The sequence below is a fragment of the Hylobates moloch genome, unplaced genomic scaffold (genome assembly GCF_009828535.3).
Source record: "Hylobates moloch isolate HMO894 unplaced genomic scaffold, HMol_V3 SCAFFOLD_1, whole genome shotgun sequence".
NCBI classification, from domain to species: domain Eukaryota; kingdom Metazoa; phylum Chordata; class Mammalia; order Primates; family Hylobatidae; genus Hylobates; species Hylobates moloch.
The window spans coordinates 125,420,969-125,438,817 of NW_026652276.1; the positions used below are offsets into that span (position 1 = coordinate 125,420,969).

Sequence of the window (17,849 nt, forward strand, 5' to 3'; positions counted from 1 at the left end):
AGAAATAAATGTGTTTTTGTACTCTATCTGCTGCTAACAGTTATTCTTACAAATAAATAATAATACATTTGTATGCATAGTCCACTTCATATAAATGCTATTAGTGGTGTTTCAGGAAATCAAAAATTTGAAAGCAAAATAAGTCCTAAAGTTGGCAACACAATATATTATTCTGTATGGTAGTATATTAGTTCGTTTTCACACTGCTGATAAAGACATACCTGAGACTGGGCAATTTACAAAAGAAAGAGGTTTAACTGGACTTACTGTTTCATGTGGCTGGGGAATCCTCACAGTCATGGTGGAAGGCAAGGAAGAGCAAGTCCTGTCTTACATGGATGGCAGCAGGCAAAGAGAGAATGAGAAAGATACAAAGTGGAAACCCTTGATAAAACCATCAGATCTTGTGAGACTTATTCACTACCACAAGAAAAGTATGGGGGAAACCGCCCCCATGATTCAATTATCTCCCATTGGGTCCCTCCCACAACACATGGGAATTACAGGAGTACAATTCAAGATGAGATTTGAGTAGGGACACAGAGCCAAACCATATTGTTCCTCCCCTGGCCCCTGCCAAATCTCATGTCCTCACATTTCAAAACCAATCATGCCTTCCCAACAGTCCCCCACAATCTGAACTCATTTCAGCATTAACCCAGAAGTTCACAGTCCAAAGTTTCATCTGAGACAAGGCAAGTCCCTTCTGCCTATAAGCCTGTAAAATCAAACGCAACCTAATTACTCCCTAGATACAATGGGGTTACAGGTATTGGGTAAATACAGTCGTTCCAAATGGGAGAAATTGGCCAAAACAAAGGGGTTTCAGGGCCCATGCAAGTCTGAAATCCAGCGGGGCAGTCAGATTTTAAAGCTCCAAAATGATCTCCTTTGACTCCAGGTCTCACATCTGGGTCATGCTGATGGAGCTGCCTACAGTCTTGGGTAGCTCCACCCCTGTGGCTTTGCAGGGCACAGCCCCCCTCCAGGCTGCTTTCACAGGCTGGCATTGAGTATCTGCGACTTTTCCAGGTGCACGGTGCAAGCTGTCAGTGGATCTACCATTCTGGGGTCTGGAGGATGGTGGCCCTCTTCTCACAGCTTCACTAGGTGGTGCCCCAGCAGGGTCTCTGTGTGGGGGCTCCAACCCCACATTTTCCTTCTGCACCGCCCTAGCAGAGGTTCTCCATGAGGGCCCTGCCCCTGCAGCAGACTTTTGCCTGGGCATCCATACATTTCCATACATCTTCTGAAATCTAGGCGGAGGTTCCCAAACCTCAGTTCTTAGCTTTTGTGTGCCTGTAGACTCACCACCATGTGGAAGCTGCCAAAGTTGGGGCTTCCGCTCTCTGAAGCCACAGCCCAAGCTCTACATTGGCCCCTTTCAGCCACAGCTGGAGCAGCTGGGACACAGGGCACCAAGTTCCTAGGCTGCACACAGCATGGGGACCTTGGGCCTGGACCACAAAACCACTTTTTCCTCCTGGGCGTCTGGTCCTGTGATGGGAGGGGCTGCCATGAAAGTCTCTGACATGGCCTGGATACATTTTCCCCATGGTGTTGGCGATTAACGTTGGGCTCCTTGCTACTTTTGCAAATTTCTGCAGCCGGCTTGAATTTCTCCTCATAAAATGGGCTTTTCTTTCCTATCACATTGTCAGGCTGCAAATTTTCTGAACTTTTATGCCCTGTTTCCCTTTTAAAATGGAATGCTTTTAACAGCACCCAAGTTACCTTTTGAGTGCTTTGCTGCTTAGAAATTTCTTCTGCCAGATACCCTAAAAATCATCTCTCTCAAGTTCTAAGTTCCACAAATCTCTAGGGTGGGGCAAAATGCTGCCAGTCTCTTGCTAAAACATAAGAAGAGTCACCTTTGCTCCAGTTCCCAACAAGTTCCTCATCTCCATCTGAGACCACCTCAGCTTGGAACCTTACTCTTCATATCACCATGAGCATTTTTGTCAAATCCATTCAACAAGTCTCTAGGAAGTTCCAAACCTTCCCACATTTTCCTGTCTTCTTTTGAGCCCTCCAAACTCTTCCAGCCTCTGCTTGTTACCCACTTCCAAAGTCACTTCCACATCTTTGGGTATCTTTTCAATAACACCCCACTCCTGGTACCAGTTTATTAGTCCGTTTTCATGCTGTTGATAAAGACGTACCCGAGACTGGGCAATTTACAAAAGAAAGAGGTTTAATTGGACTTAACAGTTCCATGTGGCTGGGGAAGCCTCACAATCATGGCAGAAGGCAAGGAGGAGCAAGTCCCATCTTACATGGATGGCAGCAGGCAAAGAGAGAATGAGGAGGATGCAAAAGCAGAAACCCCTGATAAAAACCATCAGATCTCTTGAGACTGTTCACTACCACGGGAACAGTATGGGGAAAACTGCCCCCATGATTCAATTATCTCCCACTGGGTCCCTCCTACAACACATGGGAATTATGGGAGTACAATTCAGGATGAGATTTGAGTGGGGACACAGAGCCAAGTCATATCAGGTAGTGTTATTCTTGCTATGTTGTGTATCTAAATACTACCCATAATGTTTGTTGGTGTTTTTGGTTTAAATATTCACTATAGACTGTCATCCTTTGTAAGTACTTTAGGAGAGGAATTACAAGAGAAAAAGATATGAGTGTTTTTGTGGGATACTTCAACATGAAATGAGAACTTGATCTAAAATTAGTGAAAGCAATATTCAAAGGCAAAACAAAGAGGAGGCAGACAAAATAGTTAATCATTAAGAAGGTAAACAAGCTTATATGAAACAACATACTCTTTTTTTTTGAGATGGAGTCTTGCTGTGTCGCCCAGGCTGGAGTGCAGTGGCATGATCTCTGCTCGCTGCAAGCTCTGCCTCCTGGGTTCACGCCATTCTCCTGCCTCAGCCTCCCGAGTAGCTGGGACTACAGGCGCCCGCCACCACGCCCGGCTAATTTTTTGTATTTTTAGTAGAGACAGAGTTTCACCAGGCAACATATTCTTAATGTTCAATTTGAAGATGCTTTTTGATGCAGTCAGATTAATTTGATCAGTGTCAATGTTAAATGGATGAATTTTTTCCTGTATCAGGAATATTATGAAACAAAGCTCAAGACTATTGGAAAAGGCAAGTAATACTCGGTGTGTTTCAAGCTTTCATATTAAGAATGATAACTTCTAAATACAGTATTATCTTTCAGTTTTTAGAACGATTTTTATTTGGCATTTATTTTTGTATTAAATATTCCCTTTTTTTTTTGAGAAAAGAGGCTCGCCCTTTTGCCCAGGCTGGAGTGCAGTGGTGCAATCTTGGCTTACTGCTACTGCTACCTCCTGGGCTCAAGTGATTATTGTGCCTCAGCTACCTGAGTAGCTGAGATTATAGGTGTGCACCACCATGTCCAACTAAATTTTTTGTGGTTTTAGTAGAGACGAGATTTCACTATGTTGGCCAGGCTGGGCTCGAACTCCTGGCTTCAAGTGGTCCATCTGCATTGGTCTCCCAAAGTGCTGGGATTACAGATGTGAGCCACTGCACCCAACCTGTTGTTTCTTTTTTAATTTCTTCTAGTATCCCGTGTCTGTGTCAGATACAAATCATTTTTATACATATTCTCAATATATAATTTTTATTTTTTTGAGACGGAGTTTCGTTCTTGTAGCCCAGGCTGGAGTGCAATGGCACTATCTCAGCTCACTGCAACCTCTGCCTCCTGGGTTCAAGCAATTCTCCTGCCTCAGCCTCCCGAGTAGCTGGGATTACAGGCATGCACCACCATGCCCGGCTAATTTTTGTATTTCTTAGTAGAGATGGAGTTTCACCATGTGGGCCAAGCTAGCTTTGAACTCCTGACCTCAGGCAGTCCACCCTCCTCGGCCTCCCAGAGTTCTGGGATTAGAGGCATGAGCCACGGTGCCCGGCCTCAGTATATAATTTTTATAGTTATATATAGTTTATATAATTTTATAATTATTGGTTCATACCAGTAATAAGCCATAGGTTTATAATTATATATTTATTTTTTTAAGCAGAAAATCTTTCAAAGTTTTAGTATAACTCTATTACAAAAAGATGATTCACTATTTTTGTTTTTAATTTTTTTAGAGACATGGTTTTGCTCTGTCACCCAGGCTGGAGTGCGGTGGCATGATCCTACCTCATTGCAACCTGGAAGTCCCGGACTCAAGTGATCCTCCCTCCTGAGTAGCTGGGACTATCGGTGCATACCACCATGCCTGGCTAATTTTTTTTTCCTGCCGTCTGTGTTTTAATATATTTTTTAAACAGAGTGCAGTGGTGTGATCTCGGCTCGCTGCAACCTTTGTCTCTTTGGTTCAAGGAATTCTCCTGCCTCAGCTTCCCGAGTAGCTGGGATTCTAGGTGTGCACCACCATGCCTGGCTAATTTTTGTATTTTTAGTAGAGACAGGCTTTCACCATGTTGGTCAGGCTGGTCTCGAACTCCTGATCTCAAATGATCTGCCCGCCTTGGCCTCCCAAAGTGCTAGAATTACAGGCCTGACCAGTGCACCTAGCCCTAGCCCCCCAGTCTTAATCATAAGCAAATACCCAAGGATTACCAGTTATTTGAGGAAAGCATCCAGCATCAAAGGTGGATGGTGGGAATTAAGCAAAACAAAAAAGCAACTTGGAAGAAATACAGACTTTGCAGGAAGAAAAAACAATTACCAACATCTCCTACCCCACTCACAGATATATTCAGAGAGATGAGATGAAGATGAATAAAAACAGGATGCTGTATAAAGGACTAGCCATAAAACTTACCAGAGACTTGGGCAGGGAGAGGGGGAAGGTAGGTAGGGAGAGGTCGTTCAAATGAGTGCAAAGTTACAGTTAGGAGGAATAAGTTCTGGTATTCTATTCCACAGAAGGGTGATTATGGTTAATAGTAAGGTATTGTAGCAAAATTGCTAGAAGAGAGGCTTTTGAGTGTTCCTACCAGAAGGAAGTGATGAGTGCGTGAGATGATGGACATGCTAAATACTCTGATTTGATCATTATATAACATATATATGTATTGAGGCTGGGCACGGTGGGTCATGCCTGTAACTCCAGCACTTTGGGAGGCCAAGGTGGGCAGATTACTTGAGGTCAGGAGTTCGAGATCAGCCTGGGCAACATGGCAAACCCCATTTCCACTAAAAATACAAAAATTAGCCAGGCATGGTGGTGCATCCTGTCATCTCAGCTGCTTGGGAGGCTGAGGCAGGAGAATTGCTTGAGCCAGGAGGCAAAGTTTGCAGTGAGCTGAGATCACGCCACTGCACTCCAGCTTGGATGACAGAACGAGGCTCTGTCTCAAATAGCAAAAGAAAACAAAACAAAAAAACCATATATATGTATTTAAACCTCAAATTGTACCCCTCAAATATATGTAATGACAATGCGTCAATAAAAAAAAAAGTCCAGCTAGAAAACGAAAGAAGTTTAAAACATGATAGTGGAGATGAAAATCTTTGGAAGGTTGTAAGATAATGTTCAGGAAATCTCCTAAGAAGTAGGCAAAAAGACAGAGGACACTTAGCTGACTATTCCTGAGGTTCAATATTTATATAATTGAGTTGCAGATAAAATAGGGGGAAATGAAAAGGTGAAAATAATTCAAGAAAACGACCAGCAGTAGAAGATTGAAGTTTGCAGATTGAATGTGCCTGCCATGTGTCCAGCCTAATAAATATACCCACACTGGGGCCCATCATAGGAAATTTCAAGACACCATGTGGTAAAGAGATGATTCTGGAGTGAAGAAAACCCAGATCACATATACAGGATCAGGAATCAGAATGGCTTTGGATTTCTGTGTAGCACCCTGGAAGTGTGAAAGCAGTGAAGCAATGCTGCCTTCAAAATTCTGGAGGAATAGGAGTGTAGTGGCTCACACCTGTAATCCCAGCACTTTGTGGGGCTGAGGCAGGTGGGTTACCTGAGGTCAGGAGTTTGAGACCAGCCTGGCCAACATGGTAAAACCCCGTCTGTACCAAAAATACAAAAATTAGCTGGGCATGGTGGCGGGCACCTGTAATCCCAGGTACTCCGGAGGCTGAGGCAGGAGAATCACTTGAACCTGGGAGGTGGAGGTTGCAGTGAGCCGAGATTGTGTCATTGTACTCCAGCCTGGGCGACAGAGTGAGACTCTGTCTCAGAAAAAAAAAAAAAAAGTTTCTTTTTCTCTGGAGGGATAGAAGAAAAACAAAAAAAGAAAAGAAAAGCAAGGGAATGATTAAATCAGGATAATAGCTACCTTGGTGGAGGGAAGGGGATGGGATCAGGGTGTCTTTAATGTCTTGGTAAAAGTCTGTGTTTTAATAGGGGTAGTGGACACTTGGGAGTTTATTGTTATTACTTTCTCTTTGTATTCACATATATATTTTATATATTATATGTGCAGTCATGTGCCACTTAGTGACATTTCAGTCAACAGTAAACTGCATATAAGACACTGGTCCCATAAGATTATAGTACTATATTTGTACTGCACCTTTTCTGTGTTTAGATACACAAATGCTTATCATTGTATTATAATTGCCTACAGTATTCAGTACAGTGACATGCTGCACCTGTTTATAGCCTAGAAGCAGTAGGCCATACCATACCACTTAGGTGTGTTGTAGGCTGTACCATCTAGGTTTGTGTAAGTACATGCTATGATGTTCGCACAATGATGAAATTGCCTGACTATACATTTCTTAGAATGTATCCTGATTGTTAGGTGACACATGACTATTTGATACATGTGAAAATACAAACTTTTTAAAAAGCAGATTCCCACCTTTTGACTCAATGGATCAGAGATTTTCTCTCTCTCTCTCTCTCTTTCTCTCTTTCTTTCTTTTGACAGAGTCTTGCTCCAGCCAGAGATTTTCTAAATAATGGTCAGGAATCTGCATTATGTCTTACTGTTTGGTAAGAATATTACTGTAGTTGATCTGTTGTTCTTGCTGTGTTACTTAGTATTACTGATGTGGTATGATGAGCACATAATAAAGTGGGTACATTATTTCCCTACATTGAGTTAACCATGCTGTCTTATATATGTATATATGAAAATTGTTGGTCTCTGATTAGTTACACCCAGGTTTATGCTAGTGATCCCTTATTTGTTGATGAGCCTTTAATACCTTCATTTTAATTTCTCTCAGAATATGTTAAGAACCAAACCACAAGATTTCTGCTGTCACTGCACTGAAATTGTAAAAAATCTGGGATGGGATATTACATGTGCTCTAACATGTATTAAGGATCCAACATCTTTTTACAAAAATGAAAAAAACCCATCAACAAATACAGTATTGTTCTTAAAGATTGCTGGTTGGAGCAGTTATGTCAAAAGGCTCCCATGTGACTTACTACATTTAATCACAATGAAACCCTGGCAGCTGCTTATTGTTTAAGTGTCACTTTTATATTCCCTGATGGAAAATCTAGGTTTTCAGCTCAGTTGTGAAACAAATATCACAGATATCAGCACTGTGGTGTTTTGGAAAGGGCTTAGCACCTGAGGTTTCAGTTAAGATCTGATATCCAGTAATTTATTTTTCACTTTGGACAGGTTTACCTAACCTTTCTGAATCCTATTGTTTGTAATTTGGGTCACCAATAATACCTACTGGAGTTGGAAGAATAAAATGAGATAGTTTATGTCAAGCACCTGCTACACTGCCTAGTTGTTAAAGAAATATTATTTTCCTTCTATAAACATCCTTTACTCAAGCCAGACATCTGGGAATCATCCATAAATCTTTTCTATTCTTTGCCTACCAAAGAGCTATCCATTTCATCTTCTTAGTAGCTCTAGAAAGAGAATGAGACATGACCCATATTTTATAACATTGGGCTTTAGGCAGTAACTATTAATAAATCAACTCTTTAGGACATATCTTATATATCTATATATATATATATATTTTTTTTTTTTTTTTTTGAGACAGAGTCTTGCTCTTTCACCCAAGCTGGAATGCAGTGGTGTGATCTCAGCTCACTGCAACCTCCTCCTCCCAGGTTCAAGCAATTCTCCTGCCTCAGCCTCCCAAGTAGCTGGGATTGTAGGCATGTGCCACCACGCCTGGCTGATTTTTGTATTTTTACTGGAGGCAGGGTTTTGCCATGTTAGCCAGGCTGCTCTCAAACTCCTGACCTCAAGTGATCTGCCTGCCTCAGCCTCCCAAAGTGCTGGGATTACAGGCGTGCGCCACTGCATCTGGCAACTCATAATAATTTGAGTTGGTGTTGGAATAATGCTTGTTATTTTTACTTTCATTTGTTTTTATTTTTAGGCTTAACATTTTCATGTGTGAGTTTAGCCCTGCAGGATGTTACAGTGAAAAAGTGTGAACTTTGCACAGAGACACTTCTAGGTTCAAATCTAAGTTTTGCAGTCTTAGGCCCTCAGGCAAGTTAGGTACCCCTTCTAGGCTGGCTTTATGATATTTTTTAAGTGTGTTAATAAGATTTAGTTACGGGCTATCACATCATTAAAAGATAAATTTATATGAAAGTGCAGAAGGCCAAGAAGAGCGAAGATACTCTTCAAGAATAAAGTGGAACAATTTGTTTTATCAGATATGAAATTAAAAAAATAAAACTGGATTAACAAAGACAGTGTTATATTGGTGCAGGGATACACAACAGTCTTGGTTAGTGTAGTAGATTGGTGGGACGGAATAAGGAATACAGAAATAGACATGTGCATATGTAGATACTTAATTTATTATAAAGATAACATGCAGAACAGTGACTATATTTCAGTAAATAGTGCTGGAGCATTTTATATATATGCATGTTCATGTGTACACACACCCACACACACACACATATAATAAAACAAAGTTAATCAAGACCTGTATCTCATATTACACCCCAAATGAATTCTCAGTGGATTGTGGATCTACCTGTGAAAGGCAAAACAGTAAGGATTATAGCAGATAGGCCGGGCACGGTGGCTCACACCTGTAATCCCAGCACTTTGGGAGGCCGAGGCAGGTGGATCACGAGGTCAGGAGATGGAGACCATCCTGGCTAACACAGTGAAACCCCATCTTTATTAAAAAAATTAGCCAGGTGTGGTGGCGGGTGCCTATAGTCCCAGTTACTTGGGGGGCTAAGACAGGAGAATTGCGTGAACCTGGGAGGCGGAGCTTGCAGTGAGCCGAGATCGTGCCACTGCACTCCAGACTGGGAGAGAGAATGAGACTCCGTCTCAAAAAAAAAAAAAAAGATTATAGGAGATAATATAGGAAAATATCTATGTGACCTTACAGTATGAACAGTTTTCTTAAATGGACACAAAAAAGCATTAACCATAAAAAATGATGTACTGGAATTTATTAAAACCAAGAATTTCTGCTTATCAAAAATCTTGTTTAAGAGTGAAAGGCAAGCCAAAGAGTAGGAAAAGATGGTTGCAACTCTGTGACAAAGGGATTATGTACAGGATACGGGAAGGACTACAAATCAGTGAGAAAAAGGCCAGTAGAATAATGGTAATAAAAGGTAAGAGAGAAAAAGAAAAGCCAGTAGAATAATGGGTAAGAGAGAAAAAGACAAGCCAATAGAATAATGGGTAAGAGACTTGAACAGGCACTTCACCAAAAAGAATATCCAGGTGGCCAGTAAAAATAAGAAAAGGTGCCAAAGACCACAAGTCATTAGAGAAATGCAAATTAAAATCATAATGGCATACAACTGTTACACACCTGCCAGAATACTAAATAGAAGGATTAATAATGCAGAGGGATTGTGGGAATATGGAGCAATGGAGCAAGGAATTTTTTTTTTAGAGAAGGTCTTGCTTTGTTACCCAGACTGGAGTGCAGTGGTACGATCTCGGCTCACTGCAGTCTTGACCTCCCAGGCTCAAGCAATCCTCTCACTTCAGCCTCCTGAGCAGTTGGGACTACAGGCATGTGCCACCACACCCTGCTAACTTTGTTTATTTTTTGTAGAGATGAGTTCTCACTATGTTGCCCAGATTCATCTGGAATTCAAGTGATCCCTCCGCCTCAGCCTCCCAAAGTGTTAGGACCTTTTTTTTTTTGAGATGGAGTGTTGCTCTGTTGCCCAGGCTGAAGTGCAGTGGTGTGATCTTGGCTCACTGCAACCTCCGACTCCCGGGTTCAAGCAATTCTCCTGCCTCAGGCTCCTGAGTAGCTGGGATTACAGGCGCGTGCCAGCATGCCTGGTTAATTTTTGTATTTTTAGTGGAGATGGGGTTTCACCATGTTGGTCAGGCTGGAAGTGTTAGGATTATAGGCATGAGCCACCATGCCCAAGGAAATTTTTTTACACTGTTGGATATAACCACTTTGGTAACCTGGCAGTGTAGAAGCAGAATGTATGCATGCTCTGTGACTTTGTAATTTTACTTCCACAGAAATGGTGGGCATATGTGCATCAAAGTAGTGTGTATAAGAATGTTTATAGCACCACTATTTGTACTAGCTCCAAATTGTTGTGTGGGGAGATTTCCATCAACAGTATAGTAGGTAAGTAAATTATTATACATTTCAAACATGGACTACTATACTGTAATGAAAATGAACAAACTCAGTTTACACCATATGGATGAACCTTAAAAACATGATGTTGAAGAAAACCCACACACAAAAGAATCCATACTACTGTATATGATTCCATTTAAATAGATTTTAAAATCAGACAGTACAAAACTAGAATGTTACAAGTCAAGATGATAGTTACCTTTGGAGAGGAGGGAGGGGTTAATGATTGGAAAGAAGTGGGAAGGAACCGTTGGGCTACTGGCAGTCCTCAATTTCTAGGACTCTGGTGGTTACATGGGTGCTTGCTTTGTTTTAATTCATGGGGCTGAACATTTATGTTTTGTGCACTTTTCTTTGTGTGATAGACTTTTAAAAAAAAGAACCACTCAGTTTTTAATACCCAGTAAATATTCAGTGTGAGATCTTCCTCCTCCTCCATCTAATTTGTAAGTATTTGCATATACTTTTTGCCCATTAATCTGTTTCAGTCTTGATGTTGTATTTATTAATTTGACTGAACTCTTTAAAGATTACTAGAGACAGTTTTAGCCAGCACCCATAAAGAGGCTTTGCCCTTGAAAATTCACTCAGGCTGGAGTGCAGTGGCGTGATCTTGGCTCACTGCAACTTCAGCCTCCTGCAACCTCAGCCTCCTGGGTTCAAGAAATTCTCCTCCCTCAGCCTCCTGAGTAGCTAGCTGGGATTACAGGCGCCTGCCACCATGCCTGGCTAATTTTTGTATTTTTAGAAAAGATGGGCATCTCCATGTTGGCCAGGCTGGTCTCAAACTCCCGATCTCAAGTGATCCACCCACCTCAGCCTTCCAAAATGCTGGGATTACAGGTGTGAGCCACCATGCCTGGCTTTTTCTTTTTCTTTTTTTTTTTTCTAGTTTTTTTTGAGACAAGGTCTTGCTCTGTTGCCCAGGCTCGAGTGCAGTGGTCCCATGACAGCTCACTGCAGCCTCAGCCTCCCAGACTCAAGCAATCCTCCCATCTCAGCCTCTCAAGTAGCTGGGACCTCAGGTGTGCACCACCATGCCCAGCTAATTGTTCTATTTTTTGTGGAGACAGGCTTTCACTATGTTGTCCAGGCTGATTTTAAATTCCTGGGCTCAAGTGACCTGCTGACCTTGCCCTCCTAAAGTTCTGGGATTATAGATGTGAGTCACTACACCTGGCTGGGTTTTTTTTTTTTTTTTTTTAAGATGTGTTCTTGCTTTGTTACCCAGGCTGGAGTGCAGTGCCATGATCTCGGCTCACTGCAGCCTCTGCCTCCTGGGCTCAAGTGATTCTCCCATCTCAGCCTCCTGAGTAGCTGGGACCACAGGTGTGCGCCACCATGTCTGGTTAATTTTTGTATTTTTTTTTTTTTTTGTAGAGATGGGGTTTTGCCATGTTTCTCAGGCTGGTGTTGAATTGAGCTCAAGTGATCTGCCTGCCTCAGCCTCCCAAAGTACTGCGATTACAGGCATGAGCCACTGCGCCTGGCTTGGATTCTAATATTAATACATACTTTTTTAGCTTTTGAATCAAAATACTCTTAAGTATTTGTGTAAAAGAGATTTTTTTTTTCCAGCAGTTAGGAGATGAAAACTTTATTTTTATTCAAGTTCTGAAAATTGTTTTCATACTTTATTCTTTAACAATAATTTTGGACAAATAGCAAGATGGCTAACTAGAGGCAGCTAGGAAGAGCCTCTCCCACTGAGACCAGGCCATCAAGTAGGCCAGCACAATCTGAACAGATCTTTGGAAAGAAGGCATTGAGAGTGGACAGAGGGAGGATGCAGATGCCAGGCTGAAAGGGGAAGAAGCTGGAAACCCTGCACAGGGTTGCCAAGCATCACGGTTTGTCCCTGGCCCTGAGTGGCTCCTAGGGATGGGGTGAGTGAAATAGATGTGGAGTGGCCCACTCTTGCCACAGACCCTGGGAGCCTACCTGTGAGAGACCCCATGATTCTCATGAACATCTGAGAGGGCAGGAAGAACTTCCTGGAGAGTTGGCAGAGATGGAATTCCAGTCTGTGTGGAGCCCAGAAGGTTTGTTGTGGGAACAGTTGCAGTGGAGCACGGCTATGGATATCCGTAACCCAAGGCCCACCATACTCCTTTAGGCAGCTCTAGCCTTTGTTGGCTGCCATACCTGAACAATACAGGGCTGGCTTGCTTGTGGAATGGGACCAGTCTGATCTGAGGACCTCCCCCAACTGCCTGTTGCTGGCCTCTCCTAGGGTCCCTCCCTGCCTGGCTGTACCTGCTTGCAGCACAGCCTCAGCTTGCCAGCAGCCATCACTATAGCTTTTTGTCATAAGACCGTGTCTATCCATTGGAGTGCTTTTGCAAATGGACCTAGACCCCTGCCAATGTGCACCTGCTGGTAGCCTTCCCCTGCTGGCATGTGCCCACCTGCAGCCTTCTTCTGCCAGTGTGCGTTTGCCCACAGCTTCCCCGTGCCACTCTGCAGGCATGTATGTGCGTGGGAGCCTATTGCTGCCCCACCAGAGTTCTTTTGCTGGCAGCTGCCATCGGAGTGTTGTTGCCAGTGGACTGGGAACATCTCAGCTCCTTCAGAGCAGCAGGTACTTAACCTCAAGGAGCCAGAAAACAAAGCCACAGGCCTGGTCCCAGCACCACAAGGATTAGAGCATGTAGCCCAGGAGTGCTCTGTTGAGCCTTGGCCTCCTGAAAGCATCCGCAGTGAAGCCAATTGACTAAACCGAACAAATATTAGTCAAACTTTCAGGAGCATCAAAGAATATAAAAGCAAGAAGTCCCGTGCAAAAAGTAACAACTTCAAAGATTACAGGGTATCAGCCCCCACAGGTAAGAAAGAACCAGTGCAAGAACTCTGGCAACTCTAAAAGCCAGTGTTTTTTTAACCTCCAAATGACTGCACTAGCTCCCCAGCAATGGTTCTTAACCAGGCTGAAAAGACTGAAATGACAGACATAGAATTCAGAATCTGGATGGCAAGGAAGCTAGTCGACATAGAGGAGAAGGTTGAAACCCAATCCAGGGAACACAGTAAGAGTGCAAGAGTTGAAAGACCACAAAGCCATTTTAAGAAGCAACCAAACTGAACTTCGGAAATGAAAATTTACTACAGGAATTTCAGAACACAATTGGAAATGTTAATAACAGAATAGATCAAGCTGAGGAAGGAATCTCAGAACTTGAAGACTGCTCCTTTGAATCAATGCAGGTAGACAAAAATGAAAAAAGAGTTAAAAAATGAACAAAACCTCCAAAAAATATGGGATTATGTAAAGAGACCAAACCTATGACCCATTGGCATTCCTGAAAGAGATGGAGGGAGAGCAGTGACTTGGAAAACATAATTGAGGATATCGTCCATGAAAATTTCCCCAACCTTGCTATAGAGGGACATGCAAATTTAGGAAGTTCAGAGAAGCCCTGTACCATACCTGCATACTATACAAGATGACCTTCCCCAAGACACATAGTCACCAGATTGCCCAAAGTCATCATGAAAGAAAATATCTTCAAGGCAGCTATATAGAAGATGCAGGTCACATACTAAGGTAGCCTCATCCAGCTAATAGGAGGCCTTTTGGCAGAAACCTCACATGCCAGAAGAGATTATATTCAGCATCCTTAAAGAAAAGAAATTCCAACCAAGAATTTTATATCTGGCCAAACTAAGCTTTATAAGTGAAAGAAAAATAAAATCCTTTTCAGGCAAGCAAATGCTAAGAGAATTCGTTACCACCAGACTTACAAGAGGTCCTTAAGGGAGTGCTAAACATGGAAATTAAATACTGGTACCTGCCACCACAAAAACACACTTAAGTACATAGCCCACTGACACAATAAAGCAAGTATATTATCTACGTAACAACTAGCTAATAACATGACAGGATGAAATTCTCACATAGCAATATTAACCTTGAATGTAAATAACCTATTTAAAAGAGTGGCTAATTGGATAAAGAAGCAAGACCCAACTATATGCTGTTTTCAAAAGACTCATCTTGAATGCAGTGACATCCATAGGCTCAAAGTGAAGGGATGGAGAAAGACCTGTCAAGTAAGCAAACAGAAAACCAACTAACAAAACAGAGCAGGGATTGCTATTTTTATTTCAGACAAAACCGACTTTAAACCAACAATAATAATCAAAAAGGACAAAGAAGGGCATTACATAGTGGATGATAAAAGATTCAATTCAACTAGAAGACTTAACGATCCAAAATATATATGCAGCCAACACTAGAGCACCCAGATTCATATAACAAGTTCTTAGAGACCTGCAAAGAAACTTAGATGACCACACAACAATAGTGGGAGACTTCAATACCCTGGTGACAGTGTTAGAGCATTGATGCAGAAAACTAATACAGATATTTGGGACCTAAACTTGACACTTGACCAAATGGACCTAACAGACATCTACAGAATACTTCACCCAACAAAAACATAATATACATTCTTCTAATTTATACATGGTACCTATGCTAATATTGACCGCATGCTTGGCCATAAAGCAATTCTAAAACAGACAAAAACCAAAATCATGCCAACCACACTGTCACACCACAGTGCAATAAAAATAGAAATCAATACCAAGAAGATCCCCAAACCATACAATTACATGGAAATTAAACAGCCTGTTCCTGAATGACTTTTCGGTAAAGAATGAAATTAAGGCAGAAAAACAAATATTTGAAACTAAGGAAAACAAAGACACAACATACTAGAATTCTTCGGACACAACTAAAGAAGTTTAAGAGGAAAGTTTATAGTGCTAAATGCCTACATCAAGAACTTAGAAAGATCTAAAATTAATGACCCAACACCACACCTAGAGGAACTCTAGAAAAACAAGAGCAAACCAACCTCAAAACTAGCAGAAGAAAAGCGATAACCAAAATCAGAGCGAACTGATTGAGACATGAAAATCCATACAAAAGATCAATGAAACCAAAAGTTGGTTCTTTGAAAGAATAAATAAGATTGATAGATTACTAGCTAGTTTGATAAAGAGAAAATCCCAATAAACACAATCAGATATGACAAAGGTGATGCAACCACCAACCCCGCAGAAATACAAAAACCCTCAGAGACTATTATGAACACCCCTATGCACAGAAACTAGAAAACCTAGAATAAATGGATAAATTTCTAGAAACATACAACCCCCCAAGATTGAACCCAAAAATGGCAAAAGCAATCCTAAGCAGCAAGAACAAAGTTGGAAGCATCATACTATCCGACTTCAAACTATGCTACAAGGCTACAGTAACCAAAACAGCATACTACCGGTAGAAAGACAGACACATAGACCAATGGAACAGAATAGAGAGCCTGGAAATAAAGCTGCATACCTACAATCATCTGATCTTCAACAATGTTGACAACAGTAAGCAATGGAGAAAAGACTCCCCTATTCAATAGATAGTGCTGGAATAACTGGCTTACCACATACAGAGGAATGAAACTGGACCCCTGCCTTCCATCATATACAAAAATTAACTCGAGAAGGATTAAAGACTTAAATGTAAAATCTAAAACTATAGAAACTTTAGAAGAATACCTAGGACAGTTATGTCATAGGTTTTGTCATAGGTCCAACATTCTGGACATAGGCCTTGGCAAAGATTTCTTGACAGTCTTCCAAAGCAATTGCAACAAAACAAAAATAGATAAGCGAGACCTAAGAGTAAGGAGCTTCTGCACAGTGAAAGAAACTATCAACAGAGTAAACAGACACCCTACAGAGTGGGAGAATATATTTGCAAACTGTTCATCTGACAATGATCTAATATCCAGAATCTATAAGGAACTTAAGCAAACTTAAAAGCAGAAAACAACCTCATTAAAGAGTGGGCAGAGGACATGAACAGACACTTTAAAAGAAGACATATATATGGCCAACAAACATGAAAAAATGCTCAGTATCACTAATTATTAGAGAAATGCAAATGAAAACTACAATGAGATACTATCTCACACCAGTCAGAGTGGCTATTAACAAGTCAGACAATAACAGATGCTGGCAAGGTTGCAGAGAAAAGGGAATGCATATACACTGCTGGTGGGAGTTAAATTTGTTCAACCATTGTGGAAAGCAGTTGTGACGATTCCTCAACTAAAAACGGAACTACCAATCTCATTACTGAACCCCAAAGGAATGTAAATTGTTCTACCAGGAAGACACATACATTTGTACATTTATTGCAGCATTATTCACAATAGCAAAGATATGGGCACCCAGGTGCCCATCAGTGGTGGACTGGATAAATAAAATTTGGTACATATACACCATGGAATACTGTGCAGCCATAAAAAGGACCAGAATCATGTCCTTTACAGCAACATGGATGCAGCTGGAGGCCATTATCCTAAGCAAATTAACACAGGAATAGAAAACCAAATACCACACGTTCTCACTTATAAGTGAGAGCTAAACAGTGAATGCATGAAGACACAGAGGAGAACAACAGACACTGGGGCTGTTGATGAAGGATTTGAGGATGGAGAGTGGGAGGAGGGTGAGGGTTGAAAAAACTATCTATTGGGTACTATGCTTACTACCTGGGAAATGAAATCATTTGTTCACCAAACCCCAGTGACACGCAATATACCCATGTAAAAAATCTGCACATATACCACAGACCTAAAAAGTTCAAAAAGATTTTAAAAAGTAAAAAAGATAATTTTGTGACAAGGAGGTATTTCAACTTTGTTATGAAAAAGAATCTTCAAAATATATTGTTGTAAGTCTGTGTAAACTTTTTGGTTTTGTTTATAGCTTGCTTGCTTTTGTAGGAGGGAAAGCAGGTGAGATAGGCAGGATTTACCAGCGTAAGCTTATTACTACTGTTGGCAAAATGCTTTGTTTGTGGCATCATTGCTGTGAGTTGAGGGAGGTCTTCTGTGCATCCAGTAACAGCCTGAGATGTACCTACTTCTTTACAGAGCAACCTAGTAGGGAGGTGTTTGTTTTGGATGCCGTGGCCAGTGTTGCTATGGCTTCATTTTCTTAACTCACTACACTTGTAAACTATAAATAACATTTGCCAGTTTGTTTTTTCTTTAAAATAGGACTATTGTAAGAAAATGCAGAAAGGTTAGTGTGAGCATTAAATATTAAAGTAGCTATTTAGGTGCCTTACTCTAATACATATATATATATATGTGTAATATATATATACATATTTAATACATATCTAGATATATGTGTACATATATATGTGTATATATATATATCTGCCTACATTTTTATAAAAGCTGATTAGGGCATCTTTGTCAGTTTTTTTCTGTGATGGTAACATATTTGAAATCTCAGGCCAGAATGAGTCATAATATGGGTCTAGAAGAATT

The 17,849-nt window shown here is 41.2% G+C and overlaps 1 protein-coding gene across 7 annotated transcripts in view; it reads left to right on the forward strand.

Annotated features, from left to right (window-relative positions):
• LOC116812506 (cytochrome c oxidase assembly factor 1 homolog) overlaps window positions 1-17,849 on the forward strand; it is a 94,896-nt gene that overhangs the window by 11,425 nt on the left and 65,622 nt on the right. The window contains exon 1 of one of the 7 annotated variants that reach the window (XM_058445417.1): window positions 6,858-6,910. The exons of 5 other annotated variants lie outside the window; for them this stretch is intronic. In XM_058445417.1, coding sequence (XP_058301400.1) covers window positions 6,877-6,910 — 34 coding nt within the window. In that variant the 5' untranslated portion in view covers window positions 6,858-6,876. Of the gene's footprint in view, window positions 1-6,857; window positions 6,911-17,849 lie in introns of those variants that run through there. One more of the 7 variants, XM_058445419.1, reaches the window with a different exon arrangement.